The sequence below is a fragment of the Pituophis catenifer genome, unplaced genomic scaffold (assembly GCF_029215685.1).
Source record: "Pituophis catenifer annectens isolate HBS135680 unplaced genomic scaffold, rPitCat1.0.hap2 SCAF_6, whole genome shotgun sequence".
Taxonomy (NCBI): Eukaryota; Metazoa; Chordata; class Lepidosauria; order Squamata; family Colubridae; genus Pituophis; species Pituophis catenifer.
In genome coordinates this window covers 18507730-18524805 of record NW_027256886.1, presented here as the reverse complement: position 1 = coordinate 18524805, position 17076 = coordinate 18507730, and the positions used below count along the sequence as shown (strand labels likewise).

Sequence of the window (17076 nt, the reverse complement as noted above, 5' to 3'; positions counted from 1 at the left end):
ATTATAAGGGGGATTGCGAAGGGATGTATATAAATTCCAATGGGCTTATAAATGAGTTCCAAAGTTCTTTGAATCTTAACCTTTGTATCTTTGCTGTGAGATTCAGGGAGCAGCAGCTTTGCTGTGTTTTTTTAATAATGCTTTCCCCATGTGATATAAGCTTTGTGATTTTTAATCTAACTTTAATCTGTCTCAAAATAAACCCAGAGAACTGACCATTCAGGCATTCAGAGATTATACTTAACAACCTACAGATCAGAGTACATTCATCCAGCTTCTTCCAATTGCAGATTTTCTACAATGCGACTGAAGTTATGTTGGTTTTTGCTATAATTGCTACTACTATTACTACTAAAGGGTTAATAGATTTTATTAGTATGAGAATTTGCTTGGGATCTTTTTACCAAGGCAGTTTATGAATAAATTACACTTACTTTCACTTTATCATCCCAGTTGAATGATGAATTTATAAAAATATTAGGAAGATATGGCCATACCTAAAAAAAAAACATTTAAAATAATTAGCTTTATAAAATAATTAAAGGAAAGGAAGACTTTTTCTTAGAAATAATCCACTGTCAAAATTCATTTGCCTTTCATTGTTACCAACTTGGGCTCTTACCTGAGCGATGGACGGAATGGTGATGCAAGGATGCTCATTCTTTGTATGTCAGAGAACTTGGGTTTATGGATTATGGGGCTGTTCAGTAATGGGAGTAGGAACAAATGGGTGGTCCAGCAAAAAAAAAAAAAAGCTGTATCTTCCAGCTGTCATGTAGTTGGCATACATAACACAGCAGCTATCTTAGTTATTGTCTTTGTCTTGCATAGAAAAGGGTCTGCAATCTGCTTTAAATATTTCAGCTTTTGACTGTTTCTGGTTTCTTTCTTTCTTTCTTTCTTTCTTTCTTTCTTTCTTTCTTTCTTTCTTTCTTTCTTTCCTTCCTTCCTTCCTTCCTTCCTTTCTCTCTCTCTCACTTTCCCTCTTTCTTTCTTTCTTTTTTCTTTCTTTCCTTCCTTCCTTCCTTCCTTCCTTCCTTCCTTCCTTCCTTCCTTCCTTCCTCTCTCTCTCTCTCTCTCTCTCTCTCTCTCTCTTTCTTTCTTTCTTTCTTTCTTTCTTTCTTTCCCTAATATAAAAATAAAGACAGATGAGCATATCATAAAATGATCACAAGAAAACCAAGAGATGGGTTCTATCACACATTAATGGCCACAAATCCAGGCCCAGAAATTGGTTTTCAAGGCCACACAAAGCCATTAGCAAAGGGCTAACCTAATCACAGAGAGAATGATATTCCAAGGATATGGACACATTACAAAAAAGCCTCTCCTTTTGGTCCCTGCCAACTGACTTTCATCAACTAACAACATCTGGATAATCCTATAAGTAACCAGTCCCAAGCCATGAATGGCCTTACAGGTGGTAACCAGCACCTTGAGTTGCAGTCAGAAGCACACTGAGGGCCACTGTAGCTTGCAGTACTAAATAACCAATGCCATACACTGCCTGCAACACTGAATGCTGCATCAACTGATGTTTCTGAAAGTTCTTAAATAGCATGTTTCAGTATCCAGTCTGAAGGGATTGATTGATCCAATCAAAAGGGATTGAGTGACTGTGGCCTCAGACAATTCAGGAACTCACACAATTCAGGAATAAGTGCAAGTGATACATAATCATGCAAAGGTCCTCCTAGTCACGTCTGCCACGTGTTCTCCAAGCAACAGTCACAAGTCCAGGAGGACACCCAGATTGTACATTGGGTCTGTCTGTGATAGTGCCATCATATATATCCACATTCAAAAATTAACGGTCTGTGGAATCAAACTAGGTAAAACAGCCTAGAGCAGAGCAGAGATGGCAAACCTTTTTGCCACCATGTGCCAAAAGCAGGGGGAGCATGGGGGTGGTCATGTGCGAGCATGTCCACACCCATTATGCAATGCTCCGCCACATGCCACACACCCCATGCATGTGCGCATGACCCCACCTGCACTTTCCCACCTCCTGTGCATGCCCCGTGCCCCCCGTGCATGCGCGCACAAACCCCCCATGCCCCATTTTGGGCCTAGCAAGCCTCCCTGAAGCCTCCAGAGGCTGGAAATGGCCCATTTCTGGACTTCTGGTAGGCCTGTTAGGCCTATTTTTCACCCTCCCCAGACTCTGGAAGCTTTCCTGGAGCTTGGGGAGGGTGAAAACAGCTTCCCCTGGCCATCCAGACGCCTTCCGGAGGCCCTCCGGAGGCCAGAAACAGCCCATTTCCGGACTTCTAGTAGGCCCATTTTTTGCCATCCCACAGCCTCCACGCAAGCCCTATACTTACCTGGCATCCAAAACAGGCTGCGTGGAGACTCCTGGGAGGGGAGGGGCAGCAGGGGCATGCGCATGAATCTCCCACATGTGCGGTCGAGGCCCAAAAATCAGCTGGCCAGCAGGAGGCACGCACACATGTGTGGTGGAGCTGATCTAGGCAACAGCTCACGTGCCTGCAGAAGTGGCTCTGCATGCCACCTGTGGCATGCGTTCTATAGATTCGCCATCACGGTCCTAGAGTCACTCAGTTTTTCTTGGACTGTGCTGAAATCTGAAGATGAAATCACTCTCAAGGACATGATTATTTCCCTAAGGCCGGGAATAAGAAATTTCTTTAGCTGTTTTTTTTTTTATAATCAGAACTTGTTCTTTTTGTTTGGTTCTATTTTATCAGATCATGTCATCTTACTGGGAATATTTTTATTGTTTGCTTGTATCATTAGCTGTCCAGAATCAATTGAATTGGGCAACTTCTAAAAAGGAAGGGAGGGAAGGAGGGAGGGAGGGAGGGAGGGAGGGAAGGAAGGAAGGAAGGAAGGAAGGAAGGAAGGAAGGAAGGAAGGAAGGAAGGAAGGAAAATAGTTAGCTATATTGAGTGCTATTCTTTGGCACAAATACAAGGTACAATATTACGTTTATAAAATATTACCTTTCCCCACATAATGTCACTGCTATTAGGCCACTTAATGAAAACATCATCCTGAAGTCCTCTTGTGAAAGCAGGATAATTAGTTTCATTCCCTGAGATGGCTGGATCCTGAAATGAAAACAGTATGTCTTTAGATTTACATCTAAATTTAGGAAGTACAACATATAGCACGTATAGTGAAAACATATCAACTGTGGAGATGGCAAATATAACTGCTATTCCTTCCTTCTTTCCTTCTTTCCTTCTTTCCTTCCTTCCTTCCTTCCTTCCTTCCTTCCTTCCTTCCTTCCTTCCTTCCTTTAAATTATTGTTGATTCCTAGTGACTGCCTGGACAAGTTTCTGTAGTTTTCTTTGCAAGGTTATTGAGAAATGCTTTGTCATTGTCTTCTTCCTATGTCTAAGAGAGAGTGACTGACCCAACGTCAGCCAGATAACTTTGTACCTAAGGCAGGACTAGAACTCATAATCCCTCTCTTCCTAGACTGATGTCTTAACCATTACTGGAGAACTGGAGTTCTATATCTCTATAATGAGATCAATTAAATGGAAGGGATTATTTAAAGAGTTCCCTGACAATTTACGAGTCAGTCTGATGTAGAAGGACAATGTTATAAAGAGGCAACATACCTTTCTCTTGGAAGAACTTCACGTTGTCCAAAAGTGCTTCCACTTTTGGGCTTTCAGAGCAAGCTCTTTATACTTTCCTCATAAACTACTCTATAGTGAAGAGCACAAGATAAGCTAGAAAGTGTAAATGGGACTTTGAAGCAGAGGAGAAAAAAAAGACACAGTGGATTCTCTTTTTCTTAGAAGTGGTATTTCATCCAAATTTTAACTGAAGTAAAGATTAAATGTAAGAGATTTTATATCCTTACTATGGTCATAGTGAAAACAGGATACAGGAAAATCCTCAGTGCTTAAATATAACATTCCAGCATCAATCCCAATCAAAGAATAGCGCAATTCAGATGAAGAAGCTGATAAAAGGAATGGATGTACTTGTACTTCTATGTACTTCTATCATACTCAGTTAAACTCACAAGAAAAATCATGGTAGAAAATATTGGAAGGAAAGTAAAGGAAGCCTATCAGATACCATATTAATGGCAGTCACATTTACAATCAAAATAGTGGAGGAAAACAGATTGTTGATATGGTTGTCAGGAAACAGATAATCATTATACAACTTACTCAACAATACCTGGAATGAAATCTGCTGGATGCTCAAACTGAATTAAGAAGCACCCAAGAACACACTAATAATATCTGATGGATGAATGAGAGACGTGTACTTAGCATACTGACTTGCCAGTTGAAACATTTCTGATCAGGAAGAACAACTAGAATGGAATATAGGGAATCTAAATGTTACAAAACTGGGAAGGGGCTATGCTAAGGTTGAATATTGTCACCTTCCTGTACTTGTAATTTTTTATTAAAATTGCTGAAAGAAATATCTATAAGTGAAGAGAATCAGATAAATGACTTTAGGGCAGGGGTGTCAAACTCACGCCCATGCGCCGGATGCATCACGTGCTGGCCCCACCCCTGCCTGGTTTAGTGAACGGGGAAAAAGCCCTGATACATCACGTGATGATGCCATGAAGACACAAGTTTGACATTCCTGCTTTAGGGGAAATAGTCAAGAAAATTATATAATCAAAGAAGGCTGAAATATTCCTTCTCAGGAAACGGTAGGAAATTACTATTGTGCTCAGATATCTAACAAAGCAATCCATTCAGAGATACACATAACTGGGATGCTGGACAAAAATGGATGGATGGATGGATGGATGGATGGATGGATAATTGTGTCTGTGTTGTTATATTAACCAACTAGTCTGAACAATTATCACTTACCAAAATGATGACAAATCTCATTCCATCCTTTTTTATTCTGTTAATCAGAGCTGGAAGATTTGTAAAATTGGGACTTAAAGTGAAATCCAACTGCCGTTCCATGTAGTCAATATCAGCATATTGCACATCCTAAGGAAAACAGTTAATTTTGTGAAGTGATGTGTATTTTTTTATAACAAGCCCATTAAAAATTATTCATTTTCAAATAAATAAATGAAAGAAAGAAAGAAAGAAAGAAAGAAAGAAAGAAAGAAAGAAAAAAGAAGAAAGAAAAAAGAAAGGAAAAGAAAAGAAAAGAAAAGAAAAAAAGAAAAGAAAAGAAAAGAAAAGAAAAGATAAGAAAAGAAACAAACATCAAGGAACAAAAGACTACTGCACTACTAACATTAGTCTTTTAGAACTTCTGTTAAACCCAATACATGTTTGTTTCTAGACAGGTAGTGCTGTTATTATCCATAAGAAATAACTGATATTACAATTTTGTCAGATTGACAATTGATCTCTTTCTCTTTTAAAATTTCTTTTGAATTGCTGACTTTTTAAATATTTATTCAGAGCTTTTAGATGTTTTAGTAAGTCTAGAAAAGTTTTTGTTTAATGCTACCATAATTTAGCATAACGATAATGCATAGTTTCAAGTAATTGCATAACTCAATTTCATGATATTCTTTTTTTTTCTTTTGATAGAAAGCGGTGAAAAAATGCTTATTTGTGAATAACTTACATATGAGATATTAGCTGCTTTCATGTTATCATACAATTCAGATATTTCTGCATCATCTTTGTATCCATATCGACATAACTGGAATCCCAAACCCCAATATGGAGGTAAAACCGGACGTCCAACAAGCTAATAAAAACAAACAAACAAAAAGAAATAGGGATTATATGGTAAATGTTGTGTTGGTATAATAAGGAATATTATAATCATATTTTAGAGTAGATTTTTTTGTAATATGGATTCTTACTGCGGTATATTCTTGAACGACTTGTTCTGGAGTTGGGCCCAAAACCATATAAAAGTCCAAAATTCCTCCAATTGTACGGTAGGTTAAAGCAGGAGTCGGCTGGAATTTTACCTCTGAAAATTCACAAAGGAGACATAAATATTGCATAGACCTGAAAATACTGTTATATAAAACCAATCAATGAAAATGAAAATCACTTCTCTGTCATTTCACCTCTGAGATGAGCAACCTGATGTACAATCTTCTCCCTTGAAATCGCAGGAAATGTGCTGCATCTCATCTGCTAACCACAGAGATATTTCCCAGCAAGAGGACCCATCTAACTGTATCAAATTATTTGCTTTGGATAAGCTATTTCATAAATAATAGTAATCTATTGTTTAACTTGGAATAACGTATGCTAAAAACATTTGTGATGGCAGGCTTATTTTTTTTATATAGAAGTGGTAAATTGTTTTAGGCTATTTGCTTACAGACAGATAAATATTTAGCAAAAAAAAGTATTTGATGTTTTCATACTAGCATCATGAACAGTGTAGGGATTGGCAAAACTCAGGTCGAGTCTCATCTGGCCTATGAATTAATGTTCATTAATATGATATGCACTAGTTTAGAATAGAATAAAGCTGGAAGGGACCTTGGAGGTCTTCTAGTCTAGCCCCCTGCTTTGGCAGGAGATTCTATATTATTTCAGACAAGTGGCTGTCCAATCTCTTCTTTAAAAACTCAAGGAATGAAGTGCCCCCGATTTCTGAAGGCAATTTATTTAGTTTAGAATAGACACTAGGAAATGAACAACAACTTACCCATTCCATTACTGTTCAGCAATAGGACTCCATGAGCATTGCCATCCTCTTCCAAGGCCATATAAAAAGGTTGAACTCCGTAAGTGTTAAATTTATACTATAGGCAAAAGAGAAAAAAAATGTCATAACCAAATGCATTGTTTAGCATATGCATTTTATTGCTAGCATGTTAATATCGATAGAATGCAATTAACTACATTCTCAATACAGCCTATCTTTGTGTAGACCTAACTGAGTCAAGTGTGCCTCTTCTGAATATTTTAGATTTCTTGCCTGTCTTTATTTTAGTGCCCACTAAAATCCTCCTGAACAGCCTTCTAGCTGGGGATCTGGAACAATATTCTACAATGGTTCCACTTTTACCTAACAGAATAGTTCCAGGCGTTGGTTTTGTGGGAAAAGTGGTTAACCCAATGAATAGTTTTAAGGATGTCTCATGGGTGAATGCTCTCCTATTACTTTTCAACATCTGCATGAAAACATGGAAGAGGTCATCTATTGGTTTAAGATGATATGTCCTCAGTATGCAAATGATATTGAAAGTTACATAGCCCATCCAGTCTGGTCCTGGTGTTTGGAAATAGTTAGGATTGGGATTGGATGGGACAGACATATGTTGATGTCTGAAGCATGAACCCAAGGAATTACTATTTGGTTATTGTGGTTTCCACTCCCTAAAAAGGAAGCACTACTTGTGAGAAGTAGATTCATAACTAGGAAGTCATTCTGGACTCAGAGTAATTGCTGGATGGGCTGGTGGAGATATGGCCAAGAATCTTTTGTCTAGCTTCAGATGTAGCCCTACCAGGAGTACAGGGATTTAACAAAATTATATATCACTTAGCTAAACTGTTGCAAAGTCTACTACTGGCCTGCTTTGGAAGACAACTTGGCTGTTGTAATTGGTATGGAATATAGTGGTTTGCTTATTAATTAGCACTGTTGTTGAGCACTATTACACCAATGTTTAGGCCCTGTATTGCTAGTAGATTTCCAAGTTAATTCCAAGTTCACCAACTTCAAATAATGCTTTGACCTATAAAGCCCTTCTGTATTTATCTTGGCACAGATAGACATGCAGAACTACCCTTTCCACTTGACCCATACTACTATATATTCTAGGAAAAATGTTTGGTGATTCCTAAAGTGACTGAAGCTAGGCAGCTGATTCTCTGTTGTGCTCTGGTAATGTGGGATAATCTCCCCTGGAACTGAACTTTCCCTGTTATGAACCACTTTCTAGAAATTGATGAAGGTTGCACTTTTCCAGAGAGTTGTAATTTGATTGTATGATGCTCTGTGTTGTTGTCATATAATACTTTGTGCTTACTTTCTTACTTGATTTATTTTATTTGGGATTGATTATATTCTAAGCAGTATAACTATCCCAAAAAAATAAAAAATAAAAATAAAAATTGTAACGTGCGAAGGGTTTCATTTATTATTATTTACTAGCATGGTCATTTTAATTTAATTTAATTGATTATTAATATTGACTACTGTAGCCTTTTAGTATGTCTTTTGTTATGTTGCTAAATACCTAGAGCCATTATGAAATATGGTGATGTACAAGAATGATAAATAAATGTATAAATTTGATTTTAAAAGAACTGTGAGGCATTAATTTAGCCGCTTAGTCAGTTAAAATCTACAATAAATAAGTGAATTCTGTCAAGAAAAAAGAGACTCACTCCAGGAGGCTGATCCCTTGCAAACATTGGCCAGGTTTTCCAATTCATTTCATGCCGGAATTGTTTATGCTCTGTTTCCCCAAACCCATATACAAACTCTGAAGGTAGGCGAGTTGAAATCTGAATGAACATATCACTGAAGGTGAAGCCAGGTAACTGGGAATCCCAGCTATAAAGGGAGAAAAAAAGCTTGCAGTCAGAACAATGATTAAATGTTAAACTATAATTAAACCCAAACAAGACTAATGTTATGTTATGTTATGTTATGTTATGTTATGTTATGTTATGTTATGTTATGTTATGTTATGTTATGTTATGTTATGTTATGTTATGTTATGTTATGTTATGTTATGTTATGTTATGTTATGTTATGTTATTAAAGGTAAAGGTAAAAGTTCCCCTCGCACATATGTGCTAGTTGTTTCTGACTCTAGGGGGTGGTGCTCATCTCCATTTCAAACCCGAAGAGCCAGTGCTGTCTGAAGATGTCTCTGTGGTCATGTGGCTGGCATGACTAAACACCAAAGGCGCACAGAACACTGTTACCTTCCCACCAAAGGTGGTCCCTATTTTTCTACTTGCATTTTTATGTGCTTTCGAACTGCTAGGTTGGCAGAAGCTGGGACAAATAACAGTTCACCCCATTACATGGCACTAGGGATTCGAACCACTGAGCTGCTGACCTTTCGTTTGACAAGCTCAGCGTCTTAGTCACTGAGCCACTGTGTCCCTTATATTATATTAATAATGTACAAAAAGTAATGCAATATGAAGATGTTGAGTTTTCAATCATTTTCAGGATAAAATAGACAAAATATGCCAGCTATTAGCAAAAAAAAAAAGTGTGTGACTATACTAAAATAAAGATTTTTCTACCTTGCAGTAAAATATCATTGCTCTTGCAAAGAGGCCAAATACTTGTTGACATTTTCTAATACCATCAAAACACAAAGTTCTTTCCTTGGGATATTAAAACAAAAAGAGTATTTAATACTATTTGATGTTGAGAAATGGGGGGAAAACATTGCAGCTCTTCCATTTTACATATATTTGAGCTATCGACCTCACTTCTATACATCACTGATTCATCAGTGAATTTTAAAATTGCATAGCATTCAAATCTTGAAACAATTCTCTTTTAATTTCTGGATTTAGATAGCTCTTCTAGAAAACTGACATGTTCTTGAAAGGCAATTAATGAAAAAGAGACCCAAAATGCAGAAATGAAAGAAGCCAGATTACTGATAGCTGTACATTAAAACCACTGGACAGCCAGATGCAGAAATATTAGCAGTTGATAGAATTGTAATGGCACTCATCTCATATGCATCATAATAAAGATCAACAACACTAAGCAATTGCACTTGTATTTTAACATTTTAGAAAGGCCTAGATTTGTCCTTAGGCCAAATTTAAGTCCTCTCAATTCAGGAATTGAAAATAAATCAGCGCCAAAGTAGCCTCCAATTGAACAGCTCCAGTGAAAGACAATTCACAATTCTCTGTGGAACTGAATTAACTGTCAAACTGTTCTGACTCTGGAGAAGTTGCTTTCCAAGACACAATTGAAATCTGCTTTCAATTTAAATAATTTAAATTCATTATTTTATTCTTTCCATAATTCTGATACATTGATTCTTTCCCTTTTATTTTAGAATTATCTGGAGAAGCCCATTTTATTTTTCTTAGCATTTTCGTCTGCTTTGTATCTCATGCTGAGATTTAGTCTTTCAAATTCTGCATTTACAGTACCCAGATATCTATATGGACTCTTCCTTGTTCTTTTTCTTTCATTTCCTTTATGTATTTTTTAAATTAGACTTCCACCAAGGTTTTTTTTTACAGTTCTCCTTTTTTCCTCATTGAAGGTTAGCATCTATTTTCTTCCTGTCTCAAGCATCCTTTTCTATTAGCTTCTTCATTTTCCTATGGGTTCTCAAAAAAAAAAAAAAATGTATAAAGCACTGAAGAGGTTTTGATGTTCTTGTGCTACTTTCTTGCTTATTTTTCTATGATGTTTGATCATGGCAGAAGAGAGGTAAAAGAGGTGATAAACTTAGTTGATTACCTGATGAGCATAAAAGAAACTGCAATTACTTTGATTAACATGGTGTTTACTGAATAGTTTAGAGTAAAGCAAAGTCTAGGGTATTTTAAGAAAAGTACAGTGATGTTTCAACAGCTCATGGAAAAAAAAAATAATTGGAATTTTTATTGGAATGAAATGAAATTCAACTTGTCTAGTTAAGAAGATAGTCTGTAGAGATTCTCGGTCATCCAGGGCATGGTTGTCCCAAAGGTGCTTTTTCAGGAGGCAAATGGACTTTCTCGGGGTTATTTTTCTTTTGAAGATGTTTCTTGGTGACCCTGAGGACACAAATAAACCTCCAAGTGCTTCAACAACCCTCTAAAAGGATGCAGATGACCAGCTGTCTGCAAGGAATATAAATCCTTCCACTCCCCACTATCCTGTCAGAGTTGAAGAAGCTTTTTGGATGAAAAGCAAAGCATCTTCAAAAGAAAAAACAAGAAAGTCTAGTTGCCTCCTGAAAAAGCAGCTAAGAAGCTAAGAAGCTGTCCATTAGTCAATCAACCAACCAATTAATTAACCCAGAAATAATTTGATTTCCTATCAAGGTCATAGCAATAGTGAGGGGAGATATTAATTTAAGAAAAGTCCCCAGGTATCATAGTGCTGATAGCTAAATAATCCTTGTTAAATATGTGCAATTTTATATGTAGTTCATAGCAATTAATGCTATAGTCTATCCACAACATTCTTCACAAGATGTTTTAATTCACCAATTAAACATTTCCTCTATAATATCACATTTCTACTTACAGGACTGTCCCAGTGCTTTTGCGCCGAACTTGAATTCCGAATGGGTGGTTCTGAACTGACACTTCATAGAGACGGTTTTCCAAAGTACTTACAGGTGTTTGGGGAAGATTCAGAGGCACTGGAACTTCAAATCTCTTCTTACTATAATCATAAATCTGAAAATAAAAGTATTAGGTTTAAAACCTGGTCATAAAACATATATCAGAGAACTGCATGTTCGTTTTATAATATTCTCCCACTTAATGATGATAAAAGTTTCTTAACACATCAAAAAGTTTTACTTGTGATCTTCCAACAAAGAAAAGAGATTCTAATCAATATGAAGAGGTGAGTGGGTTCCCTTAAGAAAATGTGGTCAATAAACTCCAGTTAAAATGGTAAAGAATCAAGGATTAAGAGATTTATATTTCTATTTATTTTCAACTTCTCTCGAATTAGAGCCATAAAGCAACTGTGGTGGGGTGACAGTGGGGCTATGCAAAGTGTGTGTGTGTGTGTGTGTGTGTGTGTGTGTGTATTTGGATAACCAAAAGAATATTATAAAGAAAATTGCATATAGCTGCACTGAACAAATTGCATATCAATGCATTTCTGATGGAACAAAACTTGCAAAAAAATGTCTGTATTGGAAAATTGAAAAGAAAATGAATATTGATATTTCTTCACAGGTAAATAAAAATAAAATCACTACTGCAAAAATAGGCTGGAATGAACTTGTGCAGAAAAGTTAAAATGTTATAAAACAGAGAACACAATGATTAGATGAAGATGCTAATAAGAATTAAACATGTATCCACCATGATACAATATATCAACAGTGCTATTTTTTCGATATTCTATGTTTCATATTTTTAAATCAGATAGTCTGGCAAACTTCTAACCAGATAGCCAGAATCAAACTGTTTATTAATAATGACAAAACCATCAATCTGTTTCCAAAGTGACCCATTATAAAATTTTAGAAAGAGGTTTACCTTAAATTGAAGCATGTTATTGTCATGATATTTTACTTCCAAACAAAGTTTGTCAATGAGAGGGATTTGCCGTCCTGAAAGTCTAATAGAGTCAATGTTTCCACCAAGATTGGCTGTTAAACCAGATGATGTATATTCAATTTGGTCAACTGTGTAACCATTGTCAGGAGGATAGTAGCAATATGGAACGTCAGCAACAGGAGAAGGCTAGTTTTTTTAGAAATGAAAAAGAATATATCAATGAGTGAATAGAATTGGAAAGAGATTAAATCCATAATTTCTGAATTTATTAGAGTCAATATTTACAATTAGTTTGCAAAACTTTTCCAAATCAGGTTTTCCACAGCTACTACTGAATGCCTTCATAGAATTGTATAAAAATGGGGGGTTTGTCCATATGACTAGACATACTGTTGTCTTACCCTGTTCCATAATTATATATTCATTTATTTTCTTTCTACACTATTTTTCCTTATAAAGGATCTTAGAATTGCTTATTGGAGAAGAGGTTACAGGGGCATCATATTGTAACAATTAATACCAAAATATGAAAAACAAGAATTAAAACAATCAAACAAAATCATTTATTTAAAGTTGCAGACCATAAAGAAAAACAAAATAAATAACAGGCTAGGATCTAATCTGAACTTGAACTATGATTAAAAATTCAAAGTCAACTGTAGCACTGTCAGCAGTGAAATTGGATAGTTGGATAAAAATTTTAGGCCACTGTTAAGATGTCTATCTTTAGAAGCATCCTTTGTCATTGGAATGGCAAAATTTCCATTGCCTATCCCACGGATGAATTGAATCAAGAAGCATTAAATTTCATAATTACTATGTGACATGAAATAATATTCAAGATAGAATCATAGCCTAATGTTAAAAAGACCACCAAGTCTTGTTTGATCAGATTAAAATGATTCTGCAGTTGCTTTACAGACAGCTGAAAGAATACTTCTTGGAATTACTATGGGAAACAAACATAACAAGTTATTTAGAAAGAGTCGAACCCAATATAATTATGGATTTTTAAGAACTATTGATTCAAGTAACTGAGAGTTAAATGGAGATTGAAGATGATTGGCATCTCTCTGCAGGAGGGAGGCCCTTTGAGGGCACCCAAAAGAATGCAAAATGATTTTATGCAATGTCTTTTTCTCCCTACAATATCTTGCTTCTTATGGAACAGGTTGAGAAATGCAGGGAGTTTCATGAATAATAAATAAATATTGTCCTATTCCATGCATTTTTTTTGTGGAATTAAAGAGAAATTTGTTGGGGAGGAATACCAGGTAGCTACATCTCTGTCTACTTAGCTCTGCAGGAATGCTCAGCTTTAGTTGGTTTGTACCCAAAATCAATAAACTATGTGATCGGGCTTGATAAATCGACACTTACAGCTTGAAAATTAATGAGTAGTTACGATCGGCCTCTCCTATCCCCTTCTCTCCCTCAGCTTTGCCCCACAGAATTCTCCCCTATCCTATCTCCTTCTCTCCCTCAGGCTTGCCCCATGGAAACATATCCTATCCCCTTCTCTCCCTCAGGCTTGCCCCACAGAAGCCTGTCCTATGTTATCCTATTCTCTCCAGATTTATTTTCAAGTTGGGAGGGGGAGTAGAACGTCTAACAATTAGCATCAGGGTGTGTTATAATAATATAGGAAATACTAATGCTCTGATGGTCATTTCGAAAAATCCTTTGAAAGTGAGCATCTAGAAGCCAAGAGGAACATACGTGGCAATAGCCATACCCTTAAATTTTCTCATATATAGAAAAATGAATGTATTATGTCTCTTTCTGTCCAATTCAATGATTGATTACAAGGGTTTTAGAAAAACACATATTCATCCTACATGGACTGTTTTAGTTGCCCTATAACACTTATAATGGGACTGCAAATATTAAGCAGCACAACTTTTGCTGTTGGTAATGATAGCCAAGGGAAGCAACATTATGCCATCAGATATAGAAACTTGACTTGTATTGAAAAAGAAAACATAGATCATAGCTGGAGAGAAAGACGGGAGAGGTACAAGAGTTGTAATCTATCCAGAAATAATTCTGTTTATAAAAGAGAATATTTGTAGCTCAGTTAACCTGTGGAGTCCTTGGTGCTCTCTGAGCTTGGGAATTTTCTTGCAGAAGTTTCATTACTAAACTAGTTAACAGCATCAGCTCACTGATGATGTTATATAGTTTGGCAAATAAATGTCTGCAAGAATGTCCATCAAGCTCAGAGAGCACCAAGGACTCCACAATTCTGTTCACTTTACATTTTCTTAGGTCACATGGAAACATTCCTAGATGTATTTCAAATTAATAAGAAACATACAACTATCTGCATTTTTCCGCATTATTTTCTATTTCTAGGTGGGGAGAAAGTGCAAATGATTCACCATTATAATCCATTATAATGTGATTTTTTACATTTTATTTTCACAATCAAGTGCAATTCTAATTAAGGTTATAGAACAGCATTTCAATTACAGCATTTCAAAAATGCCTCCTTGTGGCATTACACCTTCATTTAATCCAGTTATACTGTTCAAAAGTAGGCAGTTAGGAAACTTCACAGTCAACTATTAATTCAACAAATGGTACTCAGCAAAATTCTACAGGACATTTAGGAAAAATTGATGGGGAGCTGCTCAGTTGATAAGCTATTTTCACTCCAATTTGTGGCTGTAGATAAAGAGGAAAAGAAATGCAAATTCTCTACAAACACGAAATCTCTACAAACAGAACTTCAAAAAGAAAAAACACCTAAGAAGGACAAAATGGATTTTTCCCCCTTACTTTCCATATGCAGCGAAAAGCTTCACATTTTTCTTTTGATGCATGTTCTTCAGGATGACAATCAAATCTGTCAATATCTCTTAAAGTCTGCTTCCAAGATATTGTATGTTCTTCCCCCAATTTAAGATGAAGACCAGTTATGTGAGCAACCTATGAAATTCATAATAAAAACCAAAATACGGATCACATAAGTATCCCATGTAAATCACATGTGTAACTCTGTTTTTTTTAAAAAAAATGGGTTTCACCACATTAATAAATAACAGCTTAATGTCTTTTTATTTATAGCACAAAAGCCATAAAGAAATATGAATAAAAGCATATTCTAGAAGTATCAGATTAAATAGAAACAGTATTCTAGTCTACTATGACTGTCAGGGTAACCTTTACCTTTTTATTTGTTAAATAATGTACAACTGGCAATTTTAATCATCTGGAGAAACTGACTTGTCAACAAAATATTGAAGACCAAGACTGTAATTCAAAGGGATTTGCAAGACACAGATATTCTGGGGGTCTTTTCAAAGTAGACAGGACAAGTGAGAAGACAGAATTATTTTAGGAAAATGCTGAGACCAGCAGTACTGGGAAAATATTAACTTATGCCACATAATCAAATTAGAAGTGACTGTATGAATATTGATTTCAAATCCCTACTAGCCACCTGGTTATGAATATTAAAGTTGACTATATTAGTCTCAAAATTTTCTTTTTAGTTCAATATGCAAAATAAAGAGAAATATTGAATGCATATTAAACTCCATGTCTCTTTTTGTGTCAATCTTTAAGGGATATATCAAAGTTCAAAGCAAGAACAAAAACAACAAAAAGGTTACAAATATTATTAAGAATCGAATTCTTAAAATAAAGTGTCTTTTCTTTGTGTGCCAGTCAAATTTGACCTATATGGTTTGGCTCATGGCCTAGCAGTTAAGATGCTGGGTTTGTCAACTGGGATTTTGACACCCAAGCACCATGTGATGGAGTGGGCTCCCATTCTTGCCTTAGCTCCTGTCCACCTAACAGCATACAAATACAAGTAGATAAATAGGTACCACTTCAGTGGGAATTGCATTCCATTAGTCTGAGTATATAATTATGCTGGCCACATAGAAGCATCTTCAGACAATACTGGTTCCCTCAGCTAGGAAATGGAGATGAGCACTGCCTCTTAAGGTCAGACATGACTGGAGAAAACTTTTACTTTAAAAAAAAATGACCACATTTTTCAAGTATAATCAACCTATCTGATATTTTTCTTGAGTGAAAATCTAGTTTTGGTCTCTTGTTTTGAGGTGAGGAGAGCAGAAACCTGGAAACATTGTTCCTTGATGATAAACCTTATCCTATGAAGCATCCCACCTCTCAAGACAAGCATACATTCTGATGTCCTTCTGGAGGCAACTGAAACTAGTTCTGTTTTAAGGAAGCTTTCAGGGAATAGAAGGTGGGCTTTCTTAGCTCACTTCAGATTGTTATTCTTTGGTGAGTTTTTATACAATGTTACTGTTTTGTTTTGACCTCTTTCTATGTTTGTATTGTTAACTGCTAAGAGCCTGTAATTCTTATAGGATCATAAACCTAGCAATGTTCCCAAGCCATGAATTATTCTTTATTATACTCAATATCCAAAATTGTATTTGAATATTCAGATATTCTGACAGTTGCATGTCTTAGACTAAGTGCAAAGTTAACTGTGCAAAGCTTTATTTTGCCATTCCTTGAAAACCGGCGTAGCTGATTTCCTTAATAGTTTGATACATTGCTTTGTAGCTTATTTAATGTCTGCTCTTCTAAACAAATATCTTATTAGCAAAGAATAGACATGCTCTTATGATCTAGTAGAAGATATTTCTGACTTCAGAGTTTTGATTATTTAAGACTTGACACCTTCAGTTTGACTATGACATTTATCAAGGCTTGGAAGGATCCTGCTTGAAAATTGCAAAATAAAACATTAATAAAATAAATACTTCTTTTTAAAGCATTATGGCAGCTAGCAAAGTTAATCTAGCACAGGTGTATCAAACTCTATTTCATTGAGGGTTGCATCAAGGTGGTGTTTGACCTTGGGGGGTGGGGGGTGTAGCTTGGGGGCATGGCCAGCTCGACATCACTCATGTCAGGGGCACCTATGGTGGCCAAGTACTAAGGCAGGACTTCCCTCAG

General features: G+C 36.0%; 1 protein-coding gene across 1 annotated transcript in view; it reads right to left on the bottom strand.

Annotated features, from left to right (window-relative positions):
- SI (sucrase-isomaltase) overlaps positions 1-17076 on the bottom strand; it is a 107482-nt gene that overhangs the window by 29512 nt on the left and 60894 nt on the right. The window contains exons 24-33 of the mRNA XM_070946468.1: positions 14908-15057; positions 12106-12312; positions 11132-11286; positions 8290-8458; positions 6599-6695; positions 5793-5905; positions 5549-5674; positions 4825-4953; positions 2964-3071; positions 435-497 (exon numbers count right to left, since the gene is read on the bottom strand). Of these exons, the coding sequence (XP_070802569.1) occupies positions 435-497; positions 2964-3071; positions 4825-4953; positions 5549-5674; positions 5793-5905; positions 6599-6695; positions 8290-8458; positions 11132-11286; positions 12106-12312; positions 14908-15057 (1317 nt within the window). The remainder of the gene's footprint in view (positions 1-434; positions 498-2963; positions 3072-4824; positions 4954-5548; positions 5675-5792; positions 5906-6598; positions 6696-8289; positions 8459-11131; positions 11287-12105; positions 12313-14907; positions 15058-17076) is intronic.